We start from the raw sequence: 15,384 nt of genomic DNA, 5'->3' as shown, positions 1-15,384 counted from the left end.
GATGTTGTGGAGAAACAGAAGATCACACTCGTGGAGAAGTTAGCCTCAGTGCTGCAGTTTGGGATGACAACTGATTTCTGGACACACAAGCAAAGCAATCACAGCTACATAACTGTGACTGTACAGTAAATTAATAACTGGCATACTGAATCATGTATCTTGGCTACTCGATTACTGGATGAGAATCATACATCTGAAAATATAAAATGGACAGTACCGTATTTCCGGCCTAGAGGGTGCGGCTTGATTAAATGGGACAGCTTATCTAAAGACATTAAAACTTGCTGTTAGATAAGCCATCCCATTAGATGAGTACTGTAACTGAACTTTTAAAAAAATCATCCCCCTTAAATACCTGAGCAAACTTGATGCCGGTGGAAAGCGCGGACACTTGAAGTCAGGTTGGTGCCAGCTGTGGAGCAGAGGCCCAAGCCCCTCTGCGTGTACCTCTGTCCAACTCCGAAGACATCTCCGCTGATAGGTGCTGCCTCCTCCAATCATGCTGTGCAGGGCAGTAGAAATGTTTGCAATCTCAAGCCTCACCCCGCACTGCTTCCTGAATGGCTGCCATTGTGAGAACTGATGGCAGCCAATCAGGAAAGGTGCAGGGTGAGGCTTCAGATTGCAAACATCGCTCCTGCCCTGCACAGCATGTTTGGAGGATGCAGGCGCGTCCATCCAGGATTACCGGTGAGGGAGGTATTTTTAAGAGGTTAGGTACGGCGAGAGAGGGAAGGAGGGAGGGTGGTAATTGTTAGTGTCGGCTGGGGCAGGAGACAGGAGGGATTCCTTCTGTCCTGGCCTATCACAAGGTGGTTTAAGTTAAGGGGCTGTTGGTGGGAGTGAATTTGTTTGGATTGGGAGGTGTGGGGTAGGGATTGGGTGCTGTTGGGGTTAGTATTTGTGATTGGGGTGATTGGGGGAGGAGAATTGCCACAGCACCTATCCTGACAGTGCCTTGCACTACCAGGCTGCTGATAGCACAGCTGCAGTTGTTGCCTCTTTTTCAGGTGATAGTACATTCAACTGCACCATCACCAATCGTGACAGCTAGTGCATGGTATTGAACCATGTGCTAGCTATCACTGCTGGCTGGGTTGGAGGGCAGAGCGGAGTAAGGGACAATCAAGCCACTGTGACATCACTGATGAGGTTGGCTCTTTTTAGGGGGAAGAGGGTACAGGGAAGGAAGGTGGGACAGTATTCAGAGCCTGGCAGGGAGTGGGGCTGAGTGCAGAACCTTGCAGGGGAGGACGTGACGGAGGGGACACTGGGTGCAGATCCTGGTAGGGCATGGCACTTGAATATTAAGCCCCTGACTTATATTTGAGTCAAACATTTTGCCTCCTTTTGGGGGGGAAAAATGGGGGTCTCAACTTATATTCGAGTATATATGGTACCTATGCCAGATGGTGGAACATGATTTGTTTGCTCTACAGATATGAGCTTTATATTACCAAAAAATACAACCCTTTTATTTCTTTTATTAAGAAATGGTCGACCCTACAGTCTTACTTTGTCACATGACCTAATGTATATTTTAATTATTTCCGGTGATGTATGCATCTGTTATTTCTATTCACTGTTATTTGTTTATATTGTATTTTATTGTTGGTTTAAACAAACTAAGACTTAAAAAAAAAATCAGAACGGTCAGAAGTAACTGCTGCTTTTTATAGGGACATGTAACTTTTATGCTGAGACGGGCGGGGACAGAGGGGAAGGGACAGGTGGGATTTCTGTCCCCACGCATCTCTCTAGCATTCACCCAAATCCAGTTATCAGTCTGATCTAATATAGAAGCAGTGTCAGGAGACAGAAAAGGCATAATATCTGCATGGCAACTACTGCAACTGAGGTCTGCCAGCCGGACGAGAGGGCTCCCGAAAGCTCCACCACCGCCGCAACAGGCCGAGAAAACATCAACACGCCCACCGGCCACGTCAAATGAGTGGGGTCTGAAGAACATGTCTTCCAGAGAAGTTGAATAAAATCCAGAGAAAAGGTACACTCCGCAACCATGACAGGGCTCTGTTGAGGCACATGTGCCGCATCAAAAGAGCCCCCAGACTTGGAATGCAGGCATTTTGCACCAGACTACAGGCCTCTGGGCCAGATTTTATCCTGAAGTCACGGACCCAGGCCAACTAGAGTACCTGAGGTGAAGTCCGAAGCTCCCGCCCTATCCCCCAGCATGCTACAGCATACAGTACAATAATGTACAAATTTGACAGATTAGGGGCTAGGGAGTCCATACCAAACATTTTTCTATCAAACTGAGGATTTTCTGAGGCAGAAATAAAAAGTTAGAAAAAAAAGATAGTTTTTAAAATCCAAGATGGCCACCGACAAGAATTCACACCAAAAACGGCAAAAATTAAAAAAAAAATAGCATCTGGGGAGATGGGGGACCTGAACCTTACGCTCAGAAACTGTGAAAAACAGCTTTAAACAACTTTAATAATCCACCCCTGAAGTTCCCATAGGAAATAATGGAGGGTTACTCAGTTTCTGCAGTACCAGCAAGTCAGGACTTTTCACAATGTCAGAATGTAGGAAATAATTTTTCTGCCTCTGAAACTACTCCAAATGACCAGACTTGATGATCTTCAGACTGCCAGTTGGCCAAACACTGACTCTGACCTCCAACCCCACGGATCCTCACCACAGGATAAGCAGCCTGTGCCTTGAAACCAGCGGGTTTCGCTCCAGATGCACACAGCCTGCGCTTGAAACCCGTGACAATGTCAGCAAACAAGCAAACTCCCAGGGGAAGGAACCACGGTTTAAAGAAAAGTGGCATACAGCAGGCTCCACAGATCAAAGAGTTTCTCTGTGAAGCAGCGGGACTGCGTCCTTTCCTCCGACGCCACCAAACCAAATGAACTTTAAGCGAAAAAAAAAATAGAAACAAAGCAACTGCAAAAGACTTCTGCATGGATTGCATGCAGAAATTGTAACTGGATATGTTAGATCACAGTTCTTCAACCGCCAGTCCGCAGAAAATTCCTGCCGGTCCGTGCAAAACCGGCGAGATAGACGCCATTAAATTTCCTGCCCCGGTGGTGTTCGCGGAAATCTTCTGTTCCTCCCAGCCTCAGGCGATCAAGACAGGCTGCCGACGTCAGGCATTCCCTCTGTGAGTCTCGCCTATGCGGAAACAGGAAGTTGAAACAAAATAGGCGGGACTCAGAGAGGGACGGTCCCGACGTCGGCAGTCTGTCTTGATCGCTGCCCCTGCCGAGTCGCCGAAGAGGGCCGCGGGGAAGCTGCAAGTAGAAGGGAGATGGTCAGCGTGCGTGGTGGGGGGCAGCATGTGGATTGGGGCCCATCAGCAGCGTCTGTGCTGAGAGTCTGCCCACGTGCAGGCGGGTAGGGTCCTCCAGTTCGTCTTGGGTGGCAAGGCCTGCGGTGCAAAGATGTTTTTGCCGGCTTGTGGGGGGTCGCGAATATGCAGGGCACAGCAGGAGTAAGATCATGGGGAGCCTTCAACAGTGGCTGTCTCCTCTCCTAGCAGCTCTGTACTTACCAGGGCAGTGATTCACTTTGGCAACTTCCCCTTTCCTCAGAGGCGGCAACGGACCCAAGGCTGCCTAAGGAAATCACTGCTGCAGGCAAGTACTGAGAGCTGCTGGAAGGAGAGGAAGCCACTGTTGGAGGCTGGGAAGCTGCTGGATAAAGGGAGAGCTGCTACTGCACCTGGAGGGAGATAGAAAGAGAGATGCTGCTGGGAGAGGAAGAGGGAAAGGGATGGGAAGAGAGCTACTGTTGGATAGGGGGGAGGAGGGAAGGGAGAAGGAAAAAAGGAAGGAAACAGCTGGCAGGGAGATTAGAGGAGGGAAAGGGGAGAGACAGGAATGAAAAAGTGGAGAGAGATTGATGCTGGAAAGGGGGTCAGCAGAGAAATGAGAGACGGATAAAGATGCTAGATCTGTTGTAGGAGAGATAAAAATGAAGAAAGCAGTGAAGCTGGAATGAATGATGTAAAAAGGAGAGAGGAGGCACAGGCTGGATGAAAAGGGGAGAGGGGCATAGAAAGAAGTCAGATACATATGGAAGGGGGAGAGACCAGACAGTGGATGGAACGGGCAGACGCTGGAAGGAAGAGTGGAAAGAAGATGAAAGCAGAGACCACAAAGATAGAAAAAAATCATTTTATTTCTATTTTGTAATTACAATATATCATATTTGAAATATATATCCTGCTAGAGACATAACTGGGGACTGCAAAGCCTAACACTATTCCTATCATGTGTGACTGCAGTATTCTGTTAGCATGATATTTCTGTGTAGCATTCTGTAATAATTTGGCTTGTTCAGTTTTCTTGATAGTAGAGGGGATATATGTGAAGGGGAGGGGAGACAGGGGTTTGTTGGTCCTTGCTCTGAATATTTATATTTATAAAATGACAATTGTACAGAATATTGTTTCTTTTTATACTTTAATAAAATACGTTCAATATAAAATCATAACTGAGGCTTGTGCAGGGATCAGATGGTTTGTGGGGACCGAGCTTGCGGAGACGGGGCGAAAATGTGTTTTTTTATTTCGGTCTTAGTAGTTTGCCAGTCCACAAAATAATTCTTTTATTTCTGCCGGTCCACGGGTGTAAAAAGGTTGAAGAACCCTGTGTTAGATAGCTCTCAGGCTAAGGGGGTGGAGCATGTGCTCAGAAAAGTTTGTGGATTTCTGCAGCTCCCGGATTGCGGGTTGGGATTGAACACCTAGCTTATGGAATCCAGAAGGGACATTAACAGAAAAAGGGTTCCAGATGTGATCCAGGAAATTATAGACCGGTGAGTCTAAGCCTAGCAAAAGGGTAGAAACTAAATATACACCGGGAAGGAGAAGGCCCACAATTTTTTTTTAATAATTTATATTCCGCATATTCTACAATTCTATGCAGCTTACACATTATTCAGGTACTCAAGCATTTTTTCCTAACTGTCCAGGTGGGCTCCCACTCTATCTAATGAACCTGGGGCAATGGGGATTAAGCGACTTGCCCAGGGTCAGAAGGAGCAGTGTGGGATTCAAATCCACAACTTCAAGCTGCTGAGGCTGTAGCTCTAACCACTGCACCACACACTTCCCTGGCCAGAGTAGGCATCCCTCCTGCCAGCCATCATCTTAAATATAAGGAAGGGGGTGGCTCTTTAGCCACTTGAGTGCCACTGCCGCCATCAGGAACAGGCCGGCACCGAGTTCTCCCTGCTTTTCCCTGTGGGGCCGACCAACTCTCGCTACTCACGTCAATTCTGACGTCGGAGAGGATGTTCTGGGCCAGCCAATCGCTGCCTGGATGGCCCAGAACATCCTCTCCGACGTTAGAATTGATGTTGGGTGGCGAGAGTTGGTCGGCCCCGCGGGGAAGAGAAGCAGGGCGAACTCGGTGCCGGCCTGTTCCCGATGGCGGCAGTGGCAGCCTATTCCCCAGTGGCGGTGGCAGCATTTTCCCAATGGTGGTGGCATAGGGGAGGGCAGGGAGAAAGAAAGAAAGAAAGGGGGCAGGGTGAAACAAAGAAAAATGGGGCACGGAGAGAGAGAGAAAGACAGACATACAGAACGAAAGAGGGCATGGAGAGAGAAAGAAAGAAGGGGGCAGGGTGAAACAAAGAAAGAAATGGGTAACGGAGAGAGAGAGAAAAACAGACATACAGAAAGAAAGGGAATATGGAGAGAGAGAAAAAGAAAGAAGGGGGCAGGGTGAAACAAAGAAAAAGTTTGGGGAGGGAATGAGGTCTGGAGGAGAGGAAGCATACAGGAGGCTGAAAGAAGGGAAGAAATATTGGATGCACAGTGAGAAGAATAAAGTGCAGCCAGAGACTAATGAAATTATCAAAGGTAGGAAAAATGATTTTATTTTCAATTTAGTGATCAAAATGTGTCCGTTTTGAGAATTTATATATGCTGTCTATATTTTGCACTATGGCCCCCTTTTACTAAACCGCAATAGCGTTTTTTAGCGCAGGGAGCCTATGAGCGTCGAGAGCAGCATGGGACATTCAGCGCAGCTCCCTGCCCTAAAAACCGCTATCGCGGTTTAGTAAAAAGGGAGGGGAATATTTGTCTATTTTTGTATAGTTGTTACTGAGGTGACATTGCATAAAGTCATCTGCCTTGACCTCTTTGAAAACCCGCAGAATATAAATGATAATTAACATTTTTTCTGCGTACAGCGTGCTTTGTGATTTTAAAATTTTATTGTTGGTAGATCATTTTGACTTGGCCACAAAGGTAAGGGGGGGGGAGGGAGGGGAGCTGCTGAAAGACATCTAGTAATCCTTGCAGGCTTGACTGTGCAGGGAATTAGTTTTGTAAAATCATGTTTTGTTATGTGACTGGCATTATTTAGACTTTAATTTCTATGAATGAATAGAATGTAAATGATATAAAATTACTTGCTTGTTTTTATGTGCGTGCACTGAAGGAAAGTGGAGAGAGAGTGGGCTGAGGATGCTGAAGGGAAATGGGGAAGAGAGAGTGGGGAGAAGACGCTGATTTATAAATTGACAATTGTACAGAATATTGTTTCTTTTTATACTTTAATATAAACAATTCAAGGCTTGTGTGGATGGAATCAGGTGGTTTGCGGGGATGGGGACCGAGCTTACGGGGATTAGTCCAATAAAATGGTATTTTTTTATTTCTCACTAGCTGATGCCCCGGCGTTGCACAGGAATTTAATTATAGCAATAACACTGTAAATGGATTCAAATAAAGATACTTTATAGTGGTGAATGAATGCAAGTCTCACTGGAATTAGCAATCTCTTAAACTGAAAAGGAAGATCTGTTGGAATAAGTGGCATCCAAAAGTTTCAGTATTGATTTAAACAACTCAATATGTGGAAACTCAGGTTGAAAAGAAACTCCATGCAGTTTTTTCCCGGTTCAGAATGGAACCTGTGTGCCTAGTTCAGCATATGTGAGTACTCATATGTAATAACATTATGAACTGGGGTGCATGAAGGAAACAGTTACAAACACAGTTAGAACATACAAACTCTATATGTATGGTGTCCGTGGTAGAATAGAAAAGATGTCCCTAGTGGTTATAGTGTCATATAAAGTGTTTTATAGTTGGAATTACTGTGAGAATGGCAGCTTTTTACATCCTTTCCATTGACATGAATGGGTGAAATAAGATTTTCTGTTTGTAGCGCCGCCCACATGTGCAGGTGGGCCGCGAGACTCCCAGAACATATCACCCCAGGTAGTGAGGGATCTGCATACCAAGTTTCGTTCAAAGCGGTCAAGCCGTTTTTGAATTAGTGTGAGAATGGCAGCTTTTTACATTTTTTCCATTGACATGAATGGGTGAAATCTGATGTTCTGTTTGTAGCTCCGCCCACGTGTACAGGTGGGCCGCGAGACCCCCAGAACATATCACCCCAGGTAGTGAGGGATCTGCATACCAAGTTTCGTTCAAATCGGTCAAGCCGTTTTTGAATTACAGTGAGAATGGCAGCTTTTTACATTTTTTCCATTGACATGAATGGGTGAAATCAGATGTTCTGTTTGTAGCTCCGCCCATGTGTGCAGGTGGGCCACGAGACCCCCAGAACATATCACCCCAGGTAGTTGGAATTACTGTGAGAATGGCAGCTTTTTACATTTTTTCCATTGACATGAATGAGTGAAATCTGATTTTCTGTTTGTAGCTCCGCCCACGTGTGCAGGTGGGCCACGAGACCCCCAGAACATATCACCCCAGGTAGTGAGGGATCTGCATACCAAGTTTCGTTCAAATCGGTCAAGCCATTTTTGAATTACTGTGAGAATGGCAGCTTTTTACATTTTTTCCATTAACATGAATGGGTGAAATCTGATTTTATGTTTGTAGCTCCGCCCACGTGTGCAGGTGGGCCGCGAGACCCCCAGAACATATCATCCCAGGTAGTGAGGGATCTACATACCAAGTTTCGTTCAAATCGGTCAAGCCGTTTTTGCGTGATCGCGGCACATACACACATACATACCTCCGATTTTATATATATAGATTATTTGTTTTATTTTTATTTGTTAATTTGTAAAGTGGTGATTGTTATGTATCAGTTTTTTCAAATTTACATCTACTGTCTTTATATTTTGCACTGTATTAGAGGACTTGTGTTACTGTTTTTGTGGTGTTGCATTGTATTCAGGAACACAATATATAAAACCCTTTTACCAATAAAGGGACCCGACACAGTCTGTGTTTCGGACAAACCTTCGTCAGGGGTCCATGGTAAAATAGGGGGGCTAAAAAAGCCACAAAATATGAAGAATATCGACGGGATACCTGTGAGTGTCAAGTTCGCCAAAAAAGCCAACAGCAGTAAAGCGTATTAAAATTTGCCTGCATCTTGTACACAGTCTGCAGTTTTGTTTTATTTGCTTCTGGCTGATTTTTTCTGCAGATCTTTTTTGGATCCTTTTTTTGTTTTTGTGTTTCTCTGCATTGTATTCAGGGTCTGGTTTCTTGGCGGTTCAGTTTAACTTTTGTCTACATATTTCTATTTTTAGTTTGTGATTATTCCATATTGGACAAGGGTGTATCTCTGTTCTGTGTGTATGAAAAGAACATAGTTTTCAGTTGGCATTGACTACAGGATCAATTGACTGTGCGGGATCTGGCTTGTTTAGTTTTACAATGTATGTGTTGGTTTCTAGTGCTCACTGCAGTGTTTAAGGTGCTGCCTTTTCCTAGGTACACTCTTGTGCGATATGTGGATTGTTACTAAAAATCATATTTTTCATATAGATGGGGGGGGGTCAAAAAATGATGGGCCCTGAGTGCCACATACCCTAGGTACGCCACTGAGGTGATGATAGAAAATCGCCCAGAGTGCTCATTTAAATATTAATGAGTCAATTTTACTCTCATTTTAATATTAATGACCTTATACTTACATTTGCACGGCAGAGTTGGAAAGCTCAGAAAAGACCACAGTGAGCCATTCTGATAATGGGCCAGTAAAATACTGGCATGCTAAACCTGTTGGAACCGATTTAGTGACCGTCCTTAAGGGCACGTTAAGTTTTGAGGCTCCGGCCCCCAATCCCAGCATATACAAATTTATCTCAAGTATGTTAGTTGACCATAACCTGAAAACCCAGCTAACAGTGGGGTCTTATGGGACTAAAGAAATCCTACTACACTACTGCAAGGACTTGTAAAATTTGTTATGGGCATTGCTGCTTCTCACCTATGACGTTGTGACTTGCATTTTCAAATGTTTTTTACTTTAAAAAAAAAAAATAATAATAATAAGTAAAAGGCGTGCGCCTGGAACTATAGCTCCACATTTTTGTTTTATTATTTTGACCCCTGATACAAACTAAGGTGTCGCAAATAACAAAAGTCAGATTACAAAATCGAGGGACCCGAAAACTCTGGTGTTGCTCTTGTCTTACCTCCTGGTATCTCCGGCTGAATGGGACTCCATGAAAGTTTCCTGGCGGATAATACCACGTCGCAGCTCTGCTTGCCAATGGCAAAGATCCCACGCAGGAGAACTGGGTCTGCTGAAGCGCTATCAGACCTCAGCTCATCCTGTCCACGGGAACTCGGCAGCGCTTCGTCACGTTCGCAGGTGCCCAGCAGCGGCAGGGAGGAGGTTCTCTTCCCCACCCCCAGGCTGCGATGTTCTGCGGCCTCTGACTGCAGCTTCTTTTGGTCGCACCAGGCGTTCACCCTGGGACGCACAAATGTCGCCATGCTGGCGGAAACTGCAGCTAACTTGAAAGCGACACCTGGGGCGCGATTGGGCCCGGCGACCTCGGCTGCCAGGGTAACAGGGGCACACGCACGCCTCGCGCTCTCTGCTGCCAGGGCAACGGGGGAGGAGGAGCACGGGCGCACAGCTACTGCTGAGGGCTAGAGTAGGTGGTGGTCACGTCACGTGGACACCAGCTTAACTTCGGAGGGTCAAGGTCTAGCGCAGGTTCAGGCAGAACCTGGAGCCTCTCCTTGAAAATACCTTTTAACATTACTATTAACTGAGTTTCGACAAAAAAAGTCCTTTAAATTCTGACTAAAGTAATCAGAGACTTATGAATATCCCACTTTGTGTAGAACAGATGGTTTTTCCTAAATAAGCAAGGTTAATGGTTAAACTCATTAAAAAGAAAATAGTCATTCACATACGGCATAAATGTATCACAGTGATATGTTTTAATTAGATGCGGGATTTGTTTTCACTTCCTTTATGAAGGGGAAAAGTAGGTATTGTATAATTAACTAGGCCTTTTCACTATTGGTAACCCAACCGAAGTTGGAAAGTAAGTTATATATAATGTAAGAGATCTGTCATAAATATCTGGAAGCAAAATGACTCCAAGAATTTAGAGGTCAATATTCAGCATAGTTTATGTAGGTAATGGAGGTTCCTGTCAGGTGCCAGCTTAAAAGATGCAGAACAGTCTAGGAACCGATATATGGTGGAACTTAGGGCTCCTTTTACTAAGGTGCGTTAGCTTTTTAGCGTGTGCTACATTGCCGCGTGCGCTAACCCCGTGCTATGCGCCAAAACGCCAGCTCAATTGAGGCATTAGCATCTAGCACGTACTATTCCACATATTAATGCCCTAACGCACCTTAGTAAAAGCAGCCCATAGTCAATGTTGCTCAATATTGGCCCTGACTGCCATGACAGTCTCCTGTTTGGGGTGCTAAGAGAGGTTGATGCAGTAACCGATAGCTAACTGGGAGGTTGATGCAGTAAGCACATGGTAGAGTGTGGGCAGAAGACAGCTATATCACTTGATATGTGGGCAACTAATAAGATACAAATTGTAAGTTTGGCAAAAAAAAAAAAAAAAAAAGTGCTGTTCACAGGAGGAGGGAGGCAGCTTGCATGTGCATTTGTTTCATGTGGTAATGGCAGACATATCTGGAAAAGAAAATTTGTGGTAGTCTGCTTGCATGCGTGGATTGACAGCATAACTATAAATTATAATGGAAATGCTTCTTAGCTGGCACCTATCAGCTAACACATGTGCCCAAATGAATCACTGCATTCAGTAAATGGCATCCCTAAATAAAAACATATAGTCATGATAGTTCCTGTCATGGGCCAGCAGGTATAGCAGCCTTACAGCAGATAGAAGGACCTAATCTGCATAAAAGCATGTAAAGGCCCCCTGGGAGCTTTCCACTCACCCTGAGTGAAGTAGGGGACTGAAAAGGAGAACTCCAGAACAAAAGCTCTGGAATTTGTTGCTAGAGAAGGTGGTTATAGTAGTTAGCATAGTTGTGTTTAAGAAAAGTTTGGATAACTTCTGGAAGAAAAGTCTATAGTCTGCTATTGAAATAGGCTAGGTGGAAGCTACTACTTGCCCTGAATCAGTAGCATGGAATGTTGCTACTATGAGGGTGAATCAAAAAGTAAAGCCAATTGCTACATTATATGTTAACTGGAACAGAGCTAGCAAAACTCAACATATGTACATTGCCTGCTGATAGTTCATCCTTGCACAGTGCAGTGCTCAGCCTTTAGGCATGTAGCAGGTACAAGGTCAGAAACATGGATGCTCCATTGCAAGATTGCACAATCGAAGAACAACATGCAGTAGTGCACTTTCTTTGGGCAGAGGGAGTGAAACCTGTGGAAATTCACTGTCAGATATTGACTCAATAGGGACATAGCACCGTGAATCAACAAAAGGTTTATGAGTGGGTCTGGTGTTTTGGGGAGTGCCAGGGTCAGCTTGGTGTGTGTTACAGGTTGCCCAGAATTCGGTGGTGAGATCTCTATTTATTTTGGGAAGACGTGAGCATGTGACGGAGTACTATATACGTCTGTATTGGCTGAAGGTAAAGGATAGGATACGTTATAAGCTACTGGTAAATGTTTTCATGTGCCTACAGAAGTTGGCTCTCAAACACCACAAAACAATCCCTGGCAGGAGGGATGCCAAATTCCTCACAAACCCTGAAAAAATCCCTAGCAGGACAGATGCCTACTCCCTCCTGCAGGCACCCCACCTGAACACATGACTGATTGGCCAAATACCTAATGCCACTCCCGTGGGGGGGGTCATGTGTTTGGGGGGGTGCCGGAAGGAGAGAGTGAGCATCTCTCATGCCGGGGATGTTGGGGTGCTGGCAGGAGGGAGTGGACATCCCTCTTGCCAGGGGATGTTGGGGTGGGTGCCGGCATGAAGATGTGGGCATCCCTCGTGCCGGGGATTGTTTTGGGGTTTGCGGCAGGAGGGAGTGGGCATCCCTCTGCCAATCAGCTTGTGGTTGGGTTTGGGAGGTTCCCTGCTACTGCCACTCAGTTGATCGTGACAGGGAGATTTCCTTGCTGCGGTCAGCTTAGCAGCAATACGATTCTCTAAATGGGCCCATGACATGGACATTGTTTAGAGAATCGGGGTGGCAGATGCGATCCTGTATATAACACCCGTGTGTGATTCTCAAAAGTCGCTTAGGCGGCTGCTGAGACTTGCCATCTTCTACAGAATCAGGCCCTTTGTTTTTCCATCATATTAGTCCCAGTTTCTCTTCTGCCTTTCTGTGTCTGCTAATTTTCTTTCCAGTTTCTGTTATCAATTTGACTTTACTCATCTCTCCTGTCTTGTTTCATTCCCTCACTACATCTGTCTCTGATATACTGATAGTTCCCTTTTAGTTTCTTTTTTTATTATTCTTTTCTGCCTCTATCCACTCAAATTCATCCTCTTTCTCACCTTTTTGTTTTTCATCTCCTTATCTCATGCTGTAGCACTGCCTTTTCCCATTTTACTCCTTCCCCAGCCTCCTATTCCCTGCATCTTCTACACCTCATTATCACATTTCTACCACTGTTCTCACTCATCTCCTTGCCACCCCTCCCCTTGATCTCTCCCACATGATGCCACCATTTTCAGCATCTCCCATTGCTCCACTCTTGTAGCCCAGCACCTCCTCTCTCTCTCCCCTCCACCACTTTCCTGGCCCATCTCTGTTCCCCCACCATGACCCATTCTCTTCCCTCTCCCCAAGGTCCATCTCTCCTCTTTCTCCCTCCATCCAGTTCTACCTCCTGCTGTTCTTCCCTTCTCCTGCCCTGTTATCCAACATCTCTCTCCTTCCTCTGTCTAACATTTATATCTCTTTCTTCCCTCATTGTCTAGCATTTCTCCCTCCCTGCTTCCCATCCCCTTATCCAGTGTCTGCCTCTCTCTTCCCCCTTTCTTCCCCATCTCCTCATCCTCATGCAGCATCTGCCTTCTCTTTTCCTCATGTCATCCAGTGTATGCTCCCTCTTCTTCCTTTATATCCAGTGTTTGTTCCTTTCCCCCCCTCCATCTGGTGTCTGTCCCCTCTTCTCACCCTCATCCAGCATCTGCCTTCTCTTTCCCCCATGTCATCCAGTGTCTGATTCCCCCCCTTTCTATCCTGGGTTTGTTCCCTCTCTCCCCCTCATCCAGCATCTGTCCCTTCCTCCTTCTTTCTATCAGCTCCTGTCCCTCCTCCCCCCCTTTCTATCCAGAATCTGCCTCATCTTCCCCCTTTCTGTCCGAGGCATGTGCCTACTGGGCCTACCTTTAAATCTGACCTTGCTGCTATGGGCTGAATATTAACCAGTAGTTTGTTCGCTTTTTTCACTTATATAGCTCTTAACATCTATTTTCTCACCTAAATGACCTATACAGAATTATTTTCTATATACCATGAAATGACTACTGCCAAATCCAGTGTTTCCATTTCAGCTACATTTGCAAGAGAATTATCTGTCTTCTGTCTCTCCCGCCTTCCAGCAGCAAATATGGAAAACACTTTAAAAAATAAAATAAATCTAACAGCATTGTTTCAGCTACTTTTCACTTTTAATACTAATGCAGTGTTAGTTTTTTTATGATGCTTTAAAAAATCTACACCAATTCACACTGAAAACTGAATAAACAGCCTACTTTTTTAGCATCACAGTTTAAATCACTTCCCAGGCAACAGCTTCACTCAAAACATTTAATGATATTGATAAAAATGCTGAAAGCTATTTTGTTCCAGGTTTCTGTCACCTATTTAGATAATATGCAGCTGTCTATTTTTTTTTTAATTTCGGAAAAAAAAAATTACAAACGTTGCTGGAAAGAATATAAGCAATACAATTTTTGACCTGTACTATATCCTTTGAAGTATTGGAAGTAATATAGTTGTGGGAGGCAAGGGGAATTGGATGTATTTTTGTTTGTTTTACACTAAACAAAATTCTTGCTTGCATAATGTTTTGTCTGATCTTTTAATCTTTCAGAAACGAACAAGTAATGACAGCTCTGAAAACTGAAAGGTCTTCTATAACACAGATTTTAAATATGGAATAGAGAATGACACTGGGAAAAAGTTTGTCCCCATCTCTGCGAGCTTGGTCCCCGTCCCTGTCCCCACCCCACCCCCATGAGCTTGGTCCCTACCCTGTCCCTGCCAGCTTGGTCCCCGTCTCCATGAGCTCGGTCCCCGCCCCGTCCCTGCAAACCATCTGATCCCATCCGCACAAGCTTTGAATAGTTATGATTTTACATTGAACTTATTTTATTAAAGTATAAAAAGAAACAATATTCTGGTAAACTGTGGAGGGGTCTGGGAGGGTGGGGACCCTAGAATTATTCGCAATTTTTTTAATATTCACAAGGGAGCTGTGCCTATAACCCCCATGAATATAAAGGGGGATATGTATTTTTTTTTTTAGGAACATGTAAAAAAACTCATTTATTCTGTGTTACTTTCAAATGATTTAATTATAATTATGATAATTTTATGAGATGCATTACTTAACACCAGCTTTTACAAAGCCATGGTAGAGGAACAGGATAATGAGCTGGTTAGACCTTTGGGCTGTCTTAGTATGGCCATTCAGTCCCTGTGTCCATGGCCCTCATTGCGGGGGCCAGTGCTGCTCAAGTAGCGTCTGTAGTAGGCCCACCATTTGGAATATGATCTGGCATTGTGCACTGAGCTCCTGTATCGTTTCTATGTTTGAGGGAGACTTCATTAGTAGAGGCTACCCCAGTCCTTTTGTGTATATAGAGATGTTCTGTATCTGTGGGAGATCCATGTAAGCATGCATGGGAGTTGGGGATGGAGGATGGATATGAGGAATGTAGATGGCAGGAGATGTGGTGTGTATGTACAGTAGTCTGCAGTATGTAGGGGGAAGGGGGTTTAATAGATAGGGGGAGGTGACATGAAAGCTGTTATTCTTTGCCAGCTTCTTCAGTTTTTCTTCTCTCTGGAAGTATTCAGCAGCCTCTAACAGCATGCCATAATAATAAAAAGCCCAAGAGCTAGTCTCGATGGGCGAACTTAACGCGGGGCTGGGTGGCCCGCCGGATCGCCCATCGGACTAGTTAGGACGAAGGAGGGGTAGGGGTAGCGGGCCTAAAAGGGGGCGGTCACTAAGAAGGGATCGCGTG

General features: G+C 45.0%; 1 protein-coding gene across 3 annotated transcripts in view; it reads right to left on the bottom strand.

Annotated features, from left to right (window-relative positions):
• Window positions 1-9,849, bottom strand: part of CERKL (ceramide kinase like) — a 208,068-nt gene extending 198,219 nt beyond the window's left edge. For all 3 annotated transcript variants that reach the window (XM_033944113.1, XM_033944114.1, XM_033944115.1), the window contains exon 1: window positions 9,400-9,849. In XM_033944113.1, coding sequence (XP_033800004.1) covers window positions 9,400-9,703 — 304 coding nt within the window. In that variant the 5' untranslated portion in view covers window positions 9,704-9,849. The remainder of the gene's footprint in view (window positions 1-9,399) is intronic.
• Between the last annotated feature and the right edge of the window lie 5,535 nt (window positions 9,850-15,384).

The sequence above is a fragment of the Geotrypetes seraphini genome, chromosome 5, assembly GCF_902459505.1.
Source record: "Geotrypetes seraphini chromosome 5, aGeoSer1.1, whole genome shotgun sequence".
Taxonomy (NCBI): Eukaryota; Metazoa; Chordata; class Amphibia; order Gymnophiona; family Dermophiidae; genus Geotrypetes; species Geotrypetes seraphini.
The sequence above is the reverse complement of the archived record's forward strand: the minus strand, read 5'-3'. Positions and strand labels throughout refer to the sequence as shown.